Genomic DNA, 19,009 nt, shown 5'->3' on the forward strand with positions numbered 1-19,009 from the left:
CTGATGCCACCCTCGCTCTTTAAAGGACGGGTTCACTCTTGTTCAAAGTCTGTCTAAAAACAAAAGTCAAGAGCCCGAGTGCTGTCATCGTCCCTCCTGTGAATACTGGTGATTGGGGACGAAGCTGTTAGTCAAATAAGTGTATGTCTACAGACTTATTAGAATGAAATCAGACCTAAACAACATATTGGACAAATTCCAGTCAGGTTTCAGGATGTATCGGAGTACTGAGTCGGCTCTATTAAGGGTAATGAAAGACTCTTTGGTCTTTAGACTCCAGCAGTCATGCCATTTTAATTTTTGATAATCTCTGACCCTAACGTGTTCATGTAAGGCCTTATAATGGTTTTAAACCGCGTCTACAACATAAATTAGGATCACTTATGATGGATAATGTGCTGCTGCTGTCTCCTCTGGTGTCCCCCAAGGCTCCATCCTTGGCCCCATTTTATTTTCATTATATATGCTTCCACCGGCCTGTTTTGTAACGTCAACATCCCTTATTATTGTTACACTAGCTGTACTTCCTCCTTGATACCCAGCGTAGAAACTTAATGTCTCTTTTGTCTGTATTATAGTACAGCTGAAGATAGACAGTAAAGGTACAGTCTCTTTTAAGCCAAATGGTTCCTGAGAGTTTAGACTTGCAATGAGTTCATCTTGTGGCTTAGTCCATTCTCTTGGGCCTCTATCTTCCTCTAGCTTTTTCTACATTAGGTTGATAGCAAAAATAAAACCCTTTACCTTCTCTTGGAGAGGATTTCATGCTAAAACGACTTACTTTAGAAGATGTTCACTTGGTTTTTCTTACTGTTTTAACCTCACATTGGCTTCAAATATATATTTTGGCTTTTGTCCTCCGTCACTTTCACTGGAAGCACAATAAGAAGAGATCCTTGAATGGTCAGTTTGTCAAATATGTAATTCACACAGTAGTATACAAAAACAGGTTTTAGCATGTGGTTATTTCAAATAGACTATTTATTTATTGAATTACCAGAAAACATGCTAAGTTATGATATTTATTGTAGTCAGGACAGAATATTTTGACCCATTCCTTTCCAGTATGAACAGGAGAAAAGATTGCAGCAAGCAGAAACTGTTTTTACATAATCTCACGTGCATCTATTGTTTTGAGACGGACTTGAAAACGTGTGAACCTCTCCTTTAAACCCATGAAAGCTTTTGGATGTGCGGAGCGGTTGCACCTCACTGCCTGTTACTATGCTGTTGTTTTTATGCCCAGCTTCCACACCACACCAGAGGGTCTGTCTCCACTCTGTGTGGGATCGGCGACGTCTTCAACCCACCAACAAAAAGCCAAAATCATTCTCTAAATACTGTAGTTAATCAACTGTGTAACCTCATTGTTTTTTGCACTAGTTTACGATGGAAATATACTGTAGTTACCATCTCATGTCGCTACATCTGGACACCTCTGTAGTGCATGACACTGTTTATTGATTTCAGGGTTTTGCTGTTTGTGCAGGTACGCACACGTCTGTACATTTTTGTCAGGATATGAAAATAATTGTAGGTAAATGTGCCAAACAGTCAACACTTCTAGAGGAGAATATTTAGACCCGGGGCTTTTCATAGCCTCCGTCCTCCTGTTGTTATTCTTTGTCTTACTTCTATTTGGAAGAGAATCAAGATGTAAACAGGAAGTAAAAATGTTGCTATGGATTAAGTGAGTTACGCTGTAGGCTACGACTTGAGCCCCATTTTTTTATGTTTACATTTTGGCAATTAAAAGTGTGCCGACTAAGCTGTTAGCACTTCCTGTCTGTGTTGTACCCACGAAATGTACAGACAACCGTCACCGGATCACTTCGATACTGAAGAAAACTCAAAAACGTGATGTTTCTCTGGCAAGTTCTGCAGTTATAAGAAGTGTCTTCCTTTTTTTCTGTGATTTCTAAGCAGATTTGTGGATGTTTTTCATCAGAGACAATGATTCCCTTTAGATGTGCAAGTCACATTGAATCTAAAATGTGTATAATGTCTGGGTGGTAAGATTTGACTGAGTTATGACTCATTATGGTGGTAATTGGAAACTTAATATTTTAAAGTAATTTAAAACCCCTGATTTAGTCTGTACACAACCATTTATGTTAGTAAGAAGGGGCGAAGTGTTGTGAGCGTTACTTACTTTAACTGAATATTGATGATTTTTGGTTTTATTCAAATGTTATCCATGTCTGAGAAAGAAAAGTGTCTTTAACAGAAAGATGATTTTAGAGCAGAGGTCGAGCATGTTGCTGTAGTCGTTGACAATAAGCAATTTTATGGAACTCAAGTTTCTGTTGTGCAGCAGGTTGCCAGGTTTTTTGGCTACAAACACACATTGTTTCCCCCCTTTTCAGCCGTTTGGCTGCTGAGTTGAATGTCTGTCCGTTTGGATTGTGAGGCTCTTCAGGAGCCGTTGGATGTGTCAGTGTACATACTGTACAGATGTATATGTAGGACTTATATGGTTGAGAATTATTTATTTACTTAAAGATCATGATGTTACTCTGGAAATTTCAGGTGAAATATATTTGAAAAAAGAAAATATGTAGCATTTTATTTGTCACTTTGGTGGTCATTAAGGCTACGGACCAACACAGGAAGGTTTCTTTTTTTTTACCAGTGCAATATTATTGTTCCAGTCACAGCCAGGCAAAACCACTATCACAGCAGGGGCACAATCCACAATACAAAGCTACACACACACACACACACCTGCAGTCGTGTTTCACACCTGGTGACAACTATTTGTATCTGAGCTACGCTGCTGTCTCTCTTTACAACAGTCAACCGCTGAGCATTTTATAGGACTCGCCGTAGCTGTTTTTCGAGTGTTTTACAGAACCTTTGAAGTATAACTGGAGGCTGGTTGTTCTCAGTCAGCCGTGGGTGCATGAAAAAGTAAAAAACTGAAGCGTCTCTACTTAACAAGCTGTTGCATGTCATCCAGGCCGACTGGAACTGCGTAACCTTCATGCTTAACAGTAATAAACCAGTTATGTTGTCCGCTATGTCGTCACTGTTTAAAGAAATATATATCTAAAGATTCTGCTGATTATATTTGAGAATATTACGATTATTGCCACATTTAAAGAGGTTTATCTAGCATAGTTTTAAAATACACAGTCCAGTTAGTTTAGTTTTAGTTACTACTGAAGTTTTTTTGTGTTACCACTTTCTAGTAGCACCATCTTATAAAGAGATAATATGTTTGAACTAATCGCTTTATTAATGGTTAAAGGAAAATCGACACCACTCTCGTTTCCGTCTGTTCAATATGGCCTGTTAGCTTAGCTTAGCTTAGCACAAAGACTGGGAGCAGGGGGAAACAGCTAGCCTGGGTGTCTAGTAAAGTCCCGGATAAGATATAGTTTTGCAGATAAATTCAGTTTTTTATACAGATTAAAGAAATGAGATTCATTAATGAGCTTTAGAGGGGCTGGTATGAGGATTTTGATGCTCTTGAACAGAGACATGCTAGCTGTTTCCCCGTTTCCATGCTTTTAGCTAAGCTAAGCTCAATTATTTAGTATTGCTTCATTGTTCAGTTAAGAGCCAAAAATGAAATGAAAAATCCTATTTATTTACATCTTACTTACAACTGCAGACTTGATGATTAAAACGCTTTATTGACCACATATTAACATTAATAAATGCAGACGTTATGGATTATCTTTTCATTAGATATGAGAAACCACATTGGTATTTATGAATTGATTACCAACATTTTAAACACCAAAGGGATTTTTATTAAACTGATCTAAAATGATTTAAACACCATTAATAAAGCCATTACTCACAACCTATGAATCTCGTATAACGGGTGCCTTATTAATAAGTTGTATAAAGATCTATATGATTTATAATTATTTATAAATCCACACAGGATGTCATATTTTAAATACACAGCTGAAATAAAACACTATGGAACTGTCTGTGACATACATACAGTATATTAAAGTGTCAAAATACATGGTGGCAATAATTCAGATATATTTTGGAAATATGCAGTTTTAGATTTCAGTTTGACATGCTCAAAAGTATTTCAATTTTAACCCTTTTATTTAGCATTTATAAGCATCACAAACACTTAATAACTGTTTATTAAAACATAATTTATAATCTAGTTGTAAGCAATTATAAGGAAACTATATTAATTTAATACAACATGTACTCTACCGACAGTATAAAGCATCCATCATTGGATAATAATCAATACTTGATAGAATAACATAACATAGTTATAATCGTATATGTCTCCATGGGTTTTGAAATACATTCATAAACAGTAATAAACCTGCCTGTAAATGATGAGTACATGTACATAAACAGTTATTAAATGCTTTACCATAGGATTTATTCACGTATGATTACAACTTGTATGTTCAGTTTTTTTGTTTCTAAGCATTTCTACATGTTATACATGCTTCATAGGATGGGCTATAGTCATATATGTGTAACTGTTTACAACTTCCAAAACACCAAGTGTTATGAACCATTAATTAAGTTACAATATTCTCCTTCTAAATGCTAAACAGAGGGCTTTAAAATAGTGTTTTTATTATTTTGTTAGCACCGGTATACAGATGGCTGTCAATTATTTTTACATGATTCGGAAAATGTTTAGCTTTAATTTGTGACATTGACAACCACTGATAAAAGCACCTTGTGTATTTGATTAACACCACCATGATTTCAGACAGAGGATAAGTTTGTCATGTCTCCTGTGTCATATGTTTCCGGGCAGATTGGGCCGACCTCTGACCTCTGCCCGGCTCTCCCTACCATTGTCTGTTCTGTGGAATAAATACAATTGGACGGTAACTCAACATGTGCGCGTGTTATTTTACTTTGGTTTTCACTTAAATATATCAAAGAATACTGGGATGGTTCGTTGTGATATTTTGAGAGTCCTCCAGTGCCACCAGCTGGTCGACATTTGTGGTTTAGAGTGAAATATCTTTATTTCCAACTTCCGGTTCAAGCGATGATCGCTTCCGGTTTCAACTTCCGGTTCAAGCAAAAATCGCTTCCGGTTGAAACCGTTCATCTTTCTGATTAAACATCTGGTTTAAATAAATGTTCATTGTAGACTGAACAACAAAAGGACCACAAACAACTTTCTTCATTTATTAGAAAGATTTGTATTTTCATAATCTGATGTTTCCCTCAATAACTTTTATTATGGATACAATTAAAGTCAGAGGGAGCTGGAGAGACTAAACCCTTTATATATCTATATATAGATATCTATATATCTATATATATCCAAGCTGAATCTATTTGAGGACGCTGATTGCTTCATAAACTGCTTCATAGACCCGCCTCTTTTGGGCAGTTTCTCCAGCACCCCAGAGCTGCTGAGACGTGCACATGGAGAGGACATGCAGGAAAAGCATATATTTACCGCAGATATCATATTTTACACATATTACAGGGTGATTCCATATTTCAAAAACACAAATATTGACAATTTGTATAGTTTATTATTATTATTTATTTTATTTGTTGTGGCTCAAGGTGGGGCAGCGCCCTAGCGCCCTCTATTGACCAGCCGCCACCGTATTCTAATATACTTAGTCGACTAACACTCATAGCATTTTTATCAACTAATAGATTATAAAACTGAGTTTCTCCACAAAGAATCATGCAAAAGCACCACTTAAAATATTGTGGTTACCAGAGATGTGCTCATAAGTTTCTTGGAAATAAGTATTCAATAAGGCCAACAAAAACTAAACCAAGTGACCCCTCTTCAGACTAAACCAGCTTGGTGAGTCTCCGGCGGAAACACCTTTACGGAGTGGAAGACGAATAATTAGGTTCTAAACGGGTAAATTACCCGGCATGCTCTCTGTTTGACGGACTGAACCTCTTCTTCTGGTGAGTTTTCTCTCTTAACCGCTACTTGAGCAGAGGCGGGAAAACCCTCTAGCCCTAAAGATAACAAATCCGCCCTGTTTTAAAAACCCAGCCGGCCGTTTAATGGCTGCGCAGGTGATCGTAGTGTTAAGTGATGTCTAAATAAGATATTTATTTGATTTTAAGTATTGTAATGTACTGGAGGGACTGGTTGTAGCCACAACTAGCTTAGATGCTACAGGTTGATCATGAGAAAGAGGGAGGAGCCTTACAGACCGGATGTTTGACCATATTGACCGTTGGAATCTTTGCTTTGAAAGTGTTCCTCCTTTGGAATCATGCTCCAGAGCACCACAGGTGTATTCATCCGCAGCTGAAAATAGTCCCCAACAAATGCCTTATTCCCTCTAAACATCACTATACTTTTGAGACTTTACGTCAAACATATTTAGGCTGAGAGCCACAGACTGGGTAGAAAAGTTAGAAATAATGAATTGACTGACTGGCTTTGGTCTTTTAACTGGATTTGTTGGCAACAACTAAATTGTAGAACACAGACATCATCCTTTAACTCTTTAAAAAGTCCAACAACTTTCACACGAACCATTGAAACAGAACATTAATAAAACAAGTACAGCAACAAGTAGACTTTCTTTATTTTGGCAACTGAAAAATTACTGTTTCAGTAATTGTTTTATGGGACACTCTGGAATCTTTGATTATAGTGCCCCCATTAGGTCAATTAATGTGATGCAGGGTTAGCTTAGTGTTTTTAGCTTTCTCTCAATCAAACATATATTACATACAGTATCAACACAAACACACAGTGGCTCATTTTACACACAAACAACGTGCCCCGTTCACCCCTGAGCTGAAACAAGGGGAGCGAACGGGAATAAAATCCTCCAAATATTGCACAAAATGGCAAAAGTTGTTTTATAAAATTGGCCAAAGTGAGGATAAGCTATGATTTGACTCTATAAAAATGTATTCAAAACATAATTATTCACTTTTTTTTCTTTTTATAATGAAGCACTTGTGACTTATCACACATAAAAAAACCTTGTAAACACACTTCACGGGAGGATGGCAGAGCAGAGTCTGTTCTCTGGTGTTACAGATGGACAGATGCATGATGGGAAGCGACGGCAGCCTGTACAGCAAAGAGGTGGAGGAGAGACCAAACGCACAGAAGACAGTAAAGTCGTAAAATCACAGCTGAGCCAAATCCGCTCTCGACCTCCTTCATCTTCCTCGAGTCAATATTACAGTGAAATATATAATTTATGTGCGTCTATAGTGCGCGAGGCCTCTTCGGGGTAATCTGTTTGCTAGCTTGCTCCTCTTCCTGGAGTGTAGAACGGAAAGACTTGACTTTATCTGAAAGATGAGAGAATGATATCACAGCACAGGTTAGCAGTGGTGGAATGTAACTAAGTACATTTACTCAAGTACTGCACTTAAAGTTACTACAAGGAACCTTCATTTAGTGGTGATTCTGTTGCTCTTTAGAAAACCTCATTTTACTGCAGCAGGGTCTGACAGTCTGCCCCTCTCAGTCCTGGTTCTCCCGTGCCTCCCTTCCCTCCAGCGGGTCCAGCAATACGTCCTGGGTCTCCAGCAGCGTGGTGTCGGTGTTGACTCCCAGAGAGGAGAAGCTCTGCTCCTGGAGGAGGAGGAGGAGGAGGAGACGCTGCTGCTGCCGGGAGCTGAGCTCTCCTCCTCCCTCCGGAGCTCCGGATCTGGGTCTGTCCACGGTGGAGCGGTCTCTGCTGGAGGATCTGGGTCTATCCACGGTGGACCGGTCTCTGCTGGAGGATCTGGGTCTGTCCACGGTGGACCAGTCTCTGCTGGAGGATCTGGGTCTGTCCATGGTGGACCGGTCTCTGCTGGAGTCTGAGCTGAAGGAGTTTCTGGTGAACCTGCATGAGTTCATCTGATTTCACCAGAATCCGACCCGGTGGCTCCGATGACGAGCATTAAGAATAACTCTATAGAAATAGACCATCTTCTCTCTGATGGTCTCTTTACTGATGGAGGTCTGATAGAGGATCAGGACTACACTGAGACTGGTTCAGAACCAGTTAAAAGTTCCTCACAGTAACTTTAAGAGTCTGAAAGAAGCTTCAACATTTAACGACCGGACGAATGATCTTTACCTCTCAGCTCAGTGAGGATGTCGATCTTCTGGTCCAGGATTTGTTCTAGTTGAGTTGCAAACGACTCGACGTCGTAGTCCACCTCCTCCGTCATCTCCAACAGCACCTTCTCGTCCTCCAGCCAGCGGATCGACTCCTGTAAGGACAGTTTAGACACTTCCAGTGTTGCTTGAACTTTTATAATGTAAGACTGATGAAGAGGATGAGAATCTGCCGGAAATTTAAACTAAAATGGACATTAGATGTGAGCTGTACCTGGAAAACGGCCCTGTGGTCCTCCAGAACCTGCTCCTCCATCTCCACCAGCTGAGAGACGGCTTCATGGAAGGTGAAGAGCTGCGGGGAAACCTCCTCCTCCTGCAGAGAAACACGGCCATGTTTGGTTTAACGTCAGAGACACTGTGACAAGACGGTCTGCACTTCAGATACCCGAAAGAATGAACTGAACACTGCTGTTCGCACATTAAAGGAACGGTTCAGCAGTCAGAGTACATCAAAAGTTAAACTCTCTTTAGCATCATAATCCACCAGTGATTCCTACAGGATGAGACTGTGGTGGGTGGAGATCCACGGTCATGATTTTGTAACGTTAAATGTTAAATGAATTCTGGTGCATTGTCTGGAGTATTGTTTAAAAGAATGTGAATCATTTTAATTGCTTTGTTACATGAGAGAGAGAGTCTGAGTTAGTCTTACGTTCTGTTCGCAGAGCAGCTTCAGGTCGTCTCTCTGCGGAGAACTCCCGACTCCCCACTGAGCCTCCAGCACCTCCAGCTGGTTGACGTGTCCTCCCTGACGGATGTCCATCTCCGCTTCGGGGTCCACCGTGAGTTCCTTCACCCTTAAAATAACAACAGGACCGTTGCAACTACAGCTGAGGTGTCTCGTCTAGCAGAATGGTCGGGAGCTGCGTGCAGTGTGCAGACGTGTTGAGGGTGAAAATGCTTAATTCATGCCGGGAGGAACAAACAATACAGACTGACTGCATGCAGGGTGAGGAGCAATAAAGCCTGGAACAATAAAAGCAGTTCAACATCAACAAATACTGAACGGTGGAGAAAACTGTTGATGTAAAATAAACAAAAAACAGGCATCCCTTCTACTAACTGAGGTGATGTTAGACCCTGAGCCAATGTGCATCCTAAAATCTACTGAATATATTGTGTTGGCCATCATCAGACACAGACACCTTTCAAGACTTAAAACACTAATAGTTATCTTTAAAAGGTACTGGATGCCGCATTTTCCTAAAACAATATAAAACACATTAACTTATGCAACGATAACTCCTCTCAATCATCACTTACGACCCACTAGAAGTGTGTGACGTGTCTGTATGAATATTACAATTTATTAAATAGTCCCAGACATCCAAGTGAAGAAACGAGAATAAAAAGTGATCGAAGGGGACTTTAAATGCAGCCCTGCAGTTAAAGGCTAACTTTGGTATTTTTCAACCATATTTTAAGTGACTGATGGGAACAACAACTGTTTTTATTTAATTGCTCCAGTATTTAGGGAGAACGCTTCCAACTAATGTAACGGCACATCCAGTAAAAGTGCTCGTTGCTGCCACTGACGGGCTCAGATTGTTATTATAAGTGTCTGAAAGAAAACTTATTTCTGTACGTTTGACTTGAACCGGTCTGTTTGTTATTGTGTGCGAGACTCAAAGAGAGACGTCCCGGTGTGAACAGATCCCAACGTGTTCGTCTCAAACTGGAGGAAATGGTGCATTTGTTGGGGACTATTTTCAGTGGCGGATGAATCCACATTTGCTCCTCTAGTGAAGACGGTTTATGTGGGATTGAGTCAGAATGAAGGAACATTGTGTTTTTAATGGAGCTCTGTAACACTTGTTAGTGGGTGCATTCATTGGTAGTTTTGGTCTTTTAATTGGATTTATTGACAATAAGACAATATGGAATACTAAGCTGTGACTGGAATATATTTCTATAGCTCTAAGTGACTTTGGGTAACTTCTGAGTGGACAGGGAGCAACAAAAAGTGGTAATTAATGGTTAATGTCATACGGCAGTATGGTGGTAAGTTGTTTGTGGAGAGAAGTGATGAGACATGTCGTATAAATCGATCTTACTCGTAAGAAGGGGAGAGCTCAGAGCGACTCCCTCCTCCTCCGCTCTGGGAGAAGGGAATGTCTGAGGGACTAATCCCAAACTCCTTCACTCTAGGAACCGAGACAAGGAGACGAGGAGACGAGAGAGGATCGTGTCATGATGTTCAGACATTAATGTAATTTAAATCTTTTTAAAAGGAGAATCTGTTGTACCTGTTGGCATATCTCAGCGTGTTCAAAGTGTTCTCACATGACGCCATTCCAGGAGAGATGGTTGCAATCTGTGCAGGGAGACATTGAGAGAAATATTTATCACATTTTCTATAATAATTCATGAATCTACTGGAGCTTGTAATAATATGCACACGGCTCTGCTTTGGTCTCACCATGCACGTTCTGGAGTTCTCTCCGATGAAGGAGTCTCGCAGCACTTGAGTTAACTTGCTGGCTCTAAACGGAGTGTGAGGTTTGTTTCTGCCCAGCGCCCGGATACACTCCTACAGACAGACAGAGAGACAGAGAGACAGACAGAGAGACAGGAACATCATGAGTGGTTGTGTAGAGGAACAATGTCTAAAGGTATAGCACATTATTATTGGAACAATTAGTCGACTAACTGCGTAAAATATTTATCAAGAAAACGTGAAAATAGTGTCTCGTTTCAGCTGTTTTATATCATCTTAAATTAATATTTTTAGGTTTGGACAAAACAAGCATCTTGTGCTTTGTGGATGTGTATTTTTCACCTTTTCTTGACGTTTTATACAATTGACTGAGATTATTTGAACTTAAATCATATATTTCTTAATCGTATTCAGATACAGAATCTGAAGGAATCAGTCAAATCTGCCAAGAATTACTATCAAAAAGATGCTGTCGACTGTTGACAATATAGTCATTGATCGCACACTAAAATATACGTGAAACAACACAGACAGGGAGCCAAAGTAAATAAAATATACTCAACAGTTACACTACAAACATTTCTAGTATTTACTTTTGTTAATCATTTATTTATTATTGACAATAGGCCAGTATTTGAGTCCCTTAACTGAGAAAAGTAAGAATTATGGCCAATGAGCAACTGTTGCTTTGTTTTCTCTGTTGTACTGAAAACAGACTGACCCGTGACCCAAAGAAACGAGGAACAGTTCACACTACTTATATTCATTTCCTGGATGAAAATACACTTTTTCAGATATTTATTAAATTATGTATTTAATCTGATGTCACGCCCCGACTGTGGCCGGTCAGACGTTGAACCTACGATATTTAAAAACCTTACTCTCCAGTGTGTTTAGAGACTGGACAGCCTTTCACATCCCAGCTGACTGCTCTGTTCCAGTAAAGCCACTAATGCACCGGATGTCTTTCACTACTGAGGAGACCTTTAGTGCCAGCAGGCTCTTGTTGATCTCGGCTCCTTCGAGTCGGGTCTGGCGGTCGGCGCTGGACGTGTCGGCTCCTCTCTCATTGCCCGCCAGGTCGATCAGGGAGAACTTTCCGTGCATCTTCCCCCGCCGGCGGAGGATGATCTGGAAGACGGCGTGACTCCGAGAAGAGTGAGCGTTCGCCGAGGTCTGACCGGAGGTCCTGAAGGAGACGAAGAGACACAAAGCTTATCATCGAGGACCGGGAACCAACTTCTGCTCCTGGTGTCTTGTTTTATTTAAACGACGGCGTCCGGACCTGCAGCTGTTTCCCACTTCGATGAGTTTGAGGACGTCGTCTGTGCACTTCACCTCCTTCTCCTGCAGCCCCACCACCTGCACCTGCTGCTTCCCGTCCTCCAGCACCCGTAACTTGGTTTTGCGGTTTAGCAGATCGAACACCTTTTTATATAAGATAACAACAGAAGATTAGCCTTTGTTGATCCCCAGAGGAGAAGATAAGCACGGAAGAAAACTAAAACAAGAATAGAAATAAAAAGAGGAACTATACAAGAACAATTTAAGACAAAATTACTATATATTTAACGTGCGTCCTGTAAAGCGGCAACCTCCGGGTCTGAAAAGTGTCTTAAAGCTGCATTCTCTCTAATGTCCATCAGGGGGCGACTCCTCTGGTTGTGTAGAAGTCTATGAGAAAATGACTCTACTTCGACTCTACTCTTACTTAGAGTCAAACAGACCATAAAGCAGGGGATGCTTTAGGGCGGGGCTACACAGTGATTGACAGGTCTCTACCAGAGACGTATACGTCGTCTCTACGTCACTGCTCCTCAGTCCAAATATGGTCACTTCCTGCTTACTGGTTGCAAAAAAACAAGATGGCGATGGCCACAATGCCGAACTCAAGGCTTCAAAACCTCTTCATAAATACCGGCTCACGACCTTTGCACTAAAAGGTTCAGAAGCAACACAAACTCAGTCCTCCTTATGAAATAAAGTCAACACTAATCACGTTTAAAAGACACTTGCCTTCCCGCTGTAAATCTCAAAAAATGTGGCAAAGATTTGAAGATCCAACTTCTTGTAATTTGGCTTCTTTATCATGAGAAAAACATCTCTGGCTGCACAAGGAAAGAAATAAAAAAAGAGACTTAAATTCAGTCAGATGCAGTAAGCAGCAGTGACAACAGAGAGGAACTTAACGGGAGAAACCAACCAGAGAGTGCATAGATCCCTTTAGAGCAGTCCTGGTTCTTCCCTGAAAAGTCGCCTCCCATCGTCTGAAAGGAGAAATGAGTTAGTTAGAAGAGGAGAAAACCATTAAAACTACTAAACTCCTCTTAAGTTGAAGGCACTCACATGAGTTTTTCCACTTCCTGTTTGTCCGTAAGCAAAGCAGGTCGCCATCCCTCGCTCAAAAATGGTCTCAACCAGCGGCTGAGCAGTGAACCTGAGAGAGGAAGAGCAAATAAGTAATTTTCTCTTTTATCAAAACAGTAACAAAAAACTTTGGTGACGTTGTGAAGGAGCGTGGGATCATGGGAGTTGTAGTCTTCATTGCAGGACGTCCCGGAGGAGCTGCGAGCCGAGCTGCTAACTATTGCTCAGCTTGTTTCTCTGATAACTTAGGGATCCAGAAATCCTTCATCTGGTTCAAAAACACCAAGATCTATGAAGTGCATCGTAAAAATGTGGCTTGGACTAGATCAAAAAATGAATTTATGACTTGACAACCACAACGCTGACGCTGCACAAAGAGGTTATTCTGACAGGCGACTGAGTGAATCACAGTTATCTGGTTTAAAATGACTCCGATTTGAATTAGTTGTAAACGTTTGTTATGTTGTAAGCACACAACTCAACAACGTACATACCTATGTCCTGTTGTTTTGAGACATTTTAATGCTGAAAAGCTATTTTATTACATGTTGTTCCATAATAAAACACACGTTACCTGTAGACCATCTCGTTGGTGGAGTTCTCGTCGAAGGCGTAGTCGAATCTAAAGGTTTGGTTCTCCAGGTAGCGGGTCAGGTCCACCTTCTGCTTGGGCTCATGGACCATCACCACGTCCTTACTGGGAACCGTGATCACGTCCAGATCCTTCATCGTCAGCTCTAAAGACAGATTTAATTTCCTCATTTACAGAAACAATTTATTACAAAGAGAACTGCAGTTTGTTCAGACAGAACGTGAGGCACATGTAGCTTTACTCTGTTTGTATAAAGCCACTCTTACCTTTTTTATTAAGGGGACGTGCACGTACACACACACATATCCTGTGCTCATCGATCTGAAACATCAAAAGGTAAACATTGTACATTCAGACATTACAGATAGATTCACAAATATTCTGTATCGGCTCGTTTCAGCTCTTCACTGAAGCTCAAAACACTTGTTTTCTTTTAGCTGCGTCACAAGTGACGTGCGCTGGACTCACCAGATCCACATCAGTACTGGTTAACGGCCGGTAGTCCAGGCTGGCTCTGAAGTCTCTGATCATACACATGATCTCATAGTTTGGCAATTGCACGTCCACCTCCTGAAATGGAACAAAAAAAACAAAAGTGTCAAATGAAACGTACTCTCAAAAAAGACAGTAAACGTCGTGTGTGTGTATTTATTGTGAAGCAAATGAAAAGCACCTTCTTTAATTGGATATATAAACTTTAAACGTCCAGGTCACAAACACTGAGAATGGACTTTATACTGTCTCATGTTTGTTGATCTAAACCAAATATAGTTCCCAAACTCGGATGCTGTGTGTTTGCACTCTACTGTGTGTGTGTGTGTGTGTGTGTGTGTGTGTGTGTGCTCCTCACTTGTGCCCTCTTCTCTCTGAGCTCTTGTTGCTGAAGTCGTCTCTTCTCTCGTTTCTCCTGCAGTTTCTCAACTTCCTTCACACAGTTGGATTTTTTCCGTGCTGGAACAGAAAGAGGAGCAAAACAATCTAAATAATCACAGCTAACAAACTAAATGATCTAAAGGCAGCACAAAAATAATCCCCCTCATCATCACTTACGACCACTAAAAGTGTGTGGCGGTTTCTGTGCCTCCACCTCAATAAAAACGTAGCAACGAGGCTCCAGATCATAAGCAAACATCCAACAGGAAGCTACAAAGACAGCGAACACAGCGCCGAAGAAATGCAAATACAGTGACGTGAAACTCTGACACTTGTAGTACATTCTGATGATACTTGCATACTTTTACTTGAAGTTTGAATGCAGGACTTTTACATGTAATGAATCAGTAGATGTGTTTTATTTCCACAGTAGCGTACATTTATGCTAATAAGCTCAAACAGGCACTGTGGTCTGAGTCAAAGTCCAGCAGCCGAACCAGTGAGCGACTGTGAAAGAGCCTTTGACGCCCTCGCAGCTGTGCGGGAGCATGACATCACCGGTTGTGTCCTCTCAGAAAACAACAACACACCACCACCCTGAATGCACCTCAGGTATGATAAAGCTAGAGCCTGTAGAGCTGGAGTAAACCTCTGACATGTGTGACCAGATGGAGGGACTCCGTGTTACCGTTCTGCTGCTGCAGCAGCGACTGGTTGAGTGCAGACTGGGGTGCGATGGCCGGGGGGGGCGGCTCTGCAGCCTGGCTCTGCTGGCTGGGACGGGCCCGGGTGGTTCCCACTGCTGCAGCTGAGGAGCACACAGACAACACAAAGCATGTGCAGCGTGTCTGCGAGTTAAGACGCAGACTGTGGCAATCGGGCACTAAGTGTTTTAGAGTATTAGAGTGAGTGAAAGCCTCTGATGTAAGTCAAACATACCTCTGTTCTCTCGTGGAGGGTTCTCAGGTTTAGGTATCGCTGTAGTCCGTTTGGTCTGAAAATAGAAACAGAACAAAGAGACAGACATTGTTCAAGAACACTGCTCGATTAAAGAGGTGTTCACCTACAACAGTGGGTATCCTTCACCGTCAACCTTCATTTAAATACAGGAGCAAATATACAATAAATATAAATCTGTAATCATGTTGCATCTCTAATAGTGTCACACTAGGTTTGAAACCACAGTTATCTATTAATCAATTCAATAATCCGTCATCGTGTAAATGTATCGTAAGCAGGCGTGTGATTGGAAAAGGTCCAAAAAGCAGTAAAGTATATGAAGCGTCTAAATCTGCTCATGTCATTCATAAAACAATAAAACATCCTCATCATACTGCTTCCTGTTGGTTTAACTGGTGCAGCTTGTGTGAAGCAATCATTCTGCCTCTCTGGTATGAAACATTGGGTTCAACATAAAGCTTTTTTATGTGTGTGGAGGGTAAGATTCTAGACTTAAAACTGCAGATTCACATCCTTTATTATTACTTTAAATGACACACAAAAAGCTTAAAGTCAAAACTTGCTATAGTTGCATGTATAAGTATGTGTGTTATTATTTACATGTATCAGCCTTTGTCTAAACATTTAATTCTTCCGGCAGTGTTGCTCTATAATATCATATTCTGTCAATCAAAAGAGCAGATTCGGAAAACTTTTCAATTATATTTTTTCACAAATAAAAATAAAAGTTATGACAAACAGTTAACTCATTATTTTACAAAAAGGAGCTTTCCAATAATAATAATAACAGATCATAATAGTACCCTTTAACTTAGACCCAGACCTCCAGTCAAACATGTCCCCAGCAAAGTAAAACAATGCAAACAAAGGGATTGATAATGGAGAGGAGCAGACCTTGGGGAGTTTGCTGGTTTTGGCAACACTGGAGGGAGGAAGAGGAGCTTCGGGACTCTGAGGTATCTCCTCATCAGGAGCAACATCTGCATTCAGAGCGAAGACGCTCTCCAGATCGATCTGAGGCAGAAACAAAGACACAAATCAGCCAATTCTCAAGATCTCTTTTGCAAGAGAGACCCGAGTGTAGAGAAGTGAAACGAGAACTTCCAAAGTTCTGTTCCAGAAGTCAGAAAACCTCATTCAGGATCCCATTGACGTTTGTAACAAAAGACTACGTCGAGTCGCTCTCTTCATAAGGTTTAGATAAGGACAGTGCTCTAGTTGCCTTTAACGAACACCATTTCCCAGAAGCCCGAGAGCATCGTGGACTAAATGTCACGGCTCCACAGAAGAGGCCAGGGCAGAGGACTCGAGACATTACAACTAGAACATTAGGAGAGGAGTAGGAGAGAGAGTTAGAGTTTTATGGACAAAAGTACTCAAGCTGCTGCGTTTGTAGTTTTTCTCATGGGAGTTGTAGTTTCATGCCTGTGCTCGCAAATGAAACGTTTGTCTTAGAATGTGGAAAGTTAACCTCAGGAACACGCTTCATTCTTTTTCAGACAGACACAATGAAAGAAATGCTGGATGAGATTTTGCATTGAGCTCAAGAAGCGAGTGTAAACAGAGGCTAAGACAGGAAGTGATGTCACGACTTCGGCTCTTTATAGAAGTAGAAGAAGAAACGGAACACAGACGAGACACACAAGCATCTAAAAATGTTCAAAATGTCTGTTTGTATGGTGCAAAGTAGTGGAAGCCAGTCGACCCAGGTTCAGTATTTACTCCTGATGAACTATAGTTCTATCGACATTTATAACTAAAAATGAACGTGTAGTTCTCTTCTTGTTGTTAGTGTCTACCTGCCTACTTTCTCCATGTAGTACACAGTATTTAATATATTTTACGCTGCCGTACAAAAGTTTGTAATCAGCTGTGACATTGATGTTTTTCTTCTTTCCTTAAAGGCCTAAAGCGACACGTTGCCTGTTAATTCCAGCTCGTTGTAGGCTGCTTTATTGCGATACACTCGACACTGAGACAGGAAGCGGTTCCTATTCAAACCCAAGCTTAGAGGACATCCAGGTGCACAATACAGGAAGTTAAGAGGCAGCTCATACCTCTTTCCCTTTGGTGTCTCCGTTCTCGATCCACTCCACCGTCACGCTGTCGTTGTCCTCGTGCAGTGACGTGACCATGGCCTGGTGTATTCGTCCTGCAAGGTGAGAGGATGTAAAGAGATGCTAGTACCGGCTCAAGTGCTGCACGGGACCGTAGAGTTATAGGATATATATATATATATATATATATATATATATATATATATAAATGCTGCTTCAGCCTTTAAATCACAGGAGGCAGACAGCCATGAACCAGAACATGTCTCATTTTCAGATCATAGCATCATCCATCAATGCATCAAATATCAAATATAAGATTTAGGATTCCTGCCTCTAGTATAGGAACACTGAGATGCTAATGGGTGTGGCTCGTGATGGATGGATGATGAAGACTTCTCGACTCCTGTCATTGACACCTTCAAGAGCTGCATTTAATGGCAGGTAATCAGACTCATGGCAGCCCTGGTCCACACATTTGTGTCTTTAATAATAATAATAATGATGTGCACAAAGCTGTTTTTAAAGCGAGAGGCCCCATGCATGCAGCCATCCATCAGCCCATGATCCACAGGCCACTGCTGGATGATGCAGTGCAGGTGATAACATGCATCTCATCCGTTTTTAGCCATGATGCAGACGAGAGATTGCTGAGGAACCAGAAAAAAGCAGGTGGCATTTTTTATTTTTATTTTGTATTTGGCCGGACAGCCGCACAGGTGGACGGACCCGCCCGTGCAGCAAAGCGCGCTCCTCGGGGCCGGAAAGCCGGCGAGAGTCTACCTGACTGACAGTCGACATTAACACGATATTACAAATATAATCTCTGCTCGTAGTAACGGCTTCACTCGCACGACAACCCGGTGAAAAAAGAGCATGTAGCGGCTTGTTAGCTTTGCAAAAACAGCCCTCTGCAGTGAGCGTTGACGTTAGCTTCTCTCACCCGGTCCCGCCGGATGGAGAGAGCGGTGTTAGTGTGTCTGTCTACGTACCGTCGCTGCGTTTTATCTCCACGTAAATACCCACGAAGATCTTCCCGAATATACCGGCCATCTCTCTCCTCCTCGTGCGGTGTATTATTTGGCGCGTGTGCTGTCTTTTAAGTTGTGCGCTGCTGCAGAAACTGAGGTCACTGTCGGTCAGTCATCGGAGAGGAGCAGGAGAGGAGAGGGAGCCGCTGCGCATGCGCGAGTGGTGAAGTCAGCAGCATCTTCTGTAGCAGTACTCAGATCTTTTTACTCAAGTAAAAGTACTAATACCACACTGTAAAAACAATACTGGATTACAAATAATAGCCCTGCGTTAAAAATGTTAATTAAGTAAAAGTACAGCTTAGCCTCAGTAGTAGCTTCAAAATATAGGTACTTAAAGTACCAAAAGTACTCATTATGCAGAAAAATATATTATAATAATAGATGCTTTTATGTGTTCATCACTTTAATCTTGCAGCTGGTAAAGGTGGAGCTCATTTTAATTACTTTACATACTGCTGGATAGTTTTATCTATATTAATACATACATACAGTTGATTTATGTTCTGTATTAATAGTCTGAGTCTATAAAATAACTTGTATAAAGTAGCATAAAATGGAAATACTCAAGTAAAGTACAAGTACCTCAAAATTGTAGTTAAGCACAGTACTTGGGCAAAA

General features: G+C 41.1%; 1 protein-coding gene across 1 annotated transcript; it reads right to left on the reverse strand.

Moving 5' to 3' along the window:
* Positions 1 to 7,165: 7,165 nt before the first annotated feature.
* On the reverse strand, positions 7,166 to 18,410 carry LOC142948117 (kinesin-like protein KIF2A). The gene is made up of 20 exons (XM_076090003.1): positions 18,350 to 18,410; positions 17,361 to 17,455; positions 16,198 to 16,317; positions 15,283 to 15,337; positions 15,032 to 15,145; positions 14,321 to 14,448; positions 13,948 to 14,040; positions 13,737 to 13,791; positions 13,453 to 13,615; positions 12,858 to 12,948; positions 12,715 to 12,778; positions 12,528 to 12,619; positions 11,797 to 11,939; positions 11,496 to 11,700; positions 10,494 to 10,604; positions 10,321 to 10,388; positions 8,727 to 8,871; positions 8,286 to 8,387; positions 8,031 to 8,166; positions 7,166 to 7,251 (listed from the first exon to the last, which is right to left on the reverse strand). The coding sequence occupies exons 1-20, from the start codon at positions 18,408 to 18,410 to the stop codon at positions 7,166 to 7,168; spliced, it is 2,127 nt and encodes a 708-aa protein (XP_075946118.1).
* Positions 18,411 to 19,009: the final 599 nt, after the last annotated feature.

The sequence above is a fragment of the Anarhichas minor genome, unplaced genomic scaffold (genome assembly GCF_050575085.1).
Source record: "Anarhichas minor isolate MPS153535 unplaced genomic scaffold, ASM5057508v1 ptg000002l, whole genome shotgun sequence".
Lineage (NCBI taxonomy): Eukaryota > Metazoa > Chordata > Actinopteri > Perciformes > Anarhichadidae > Anarhichas > Anarhichas minor.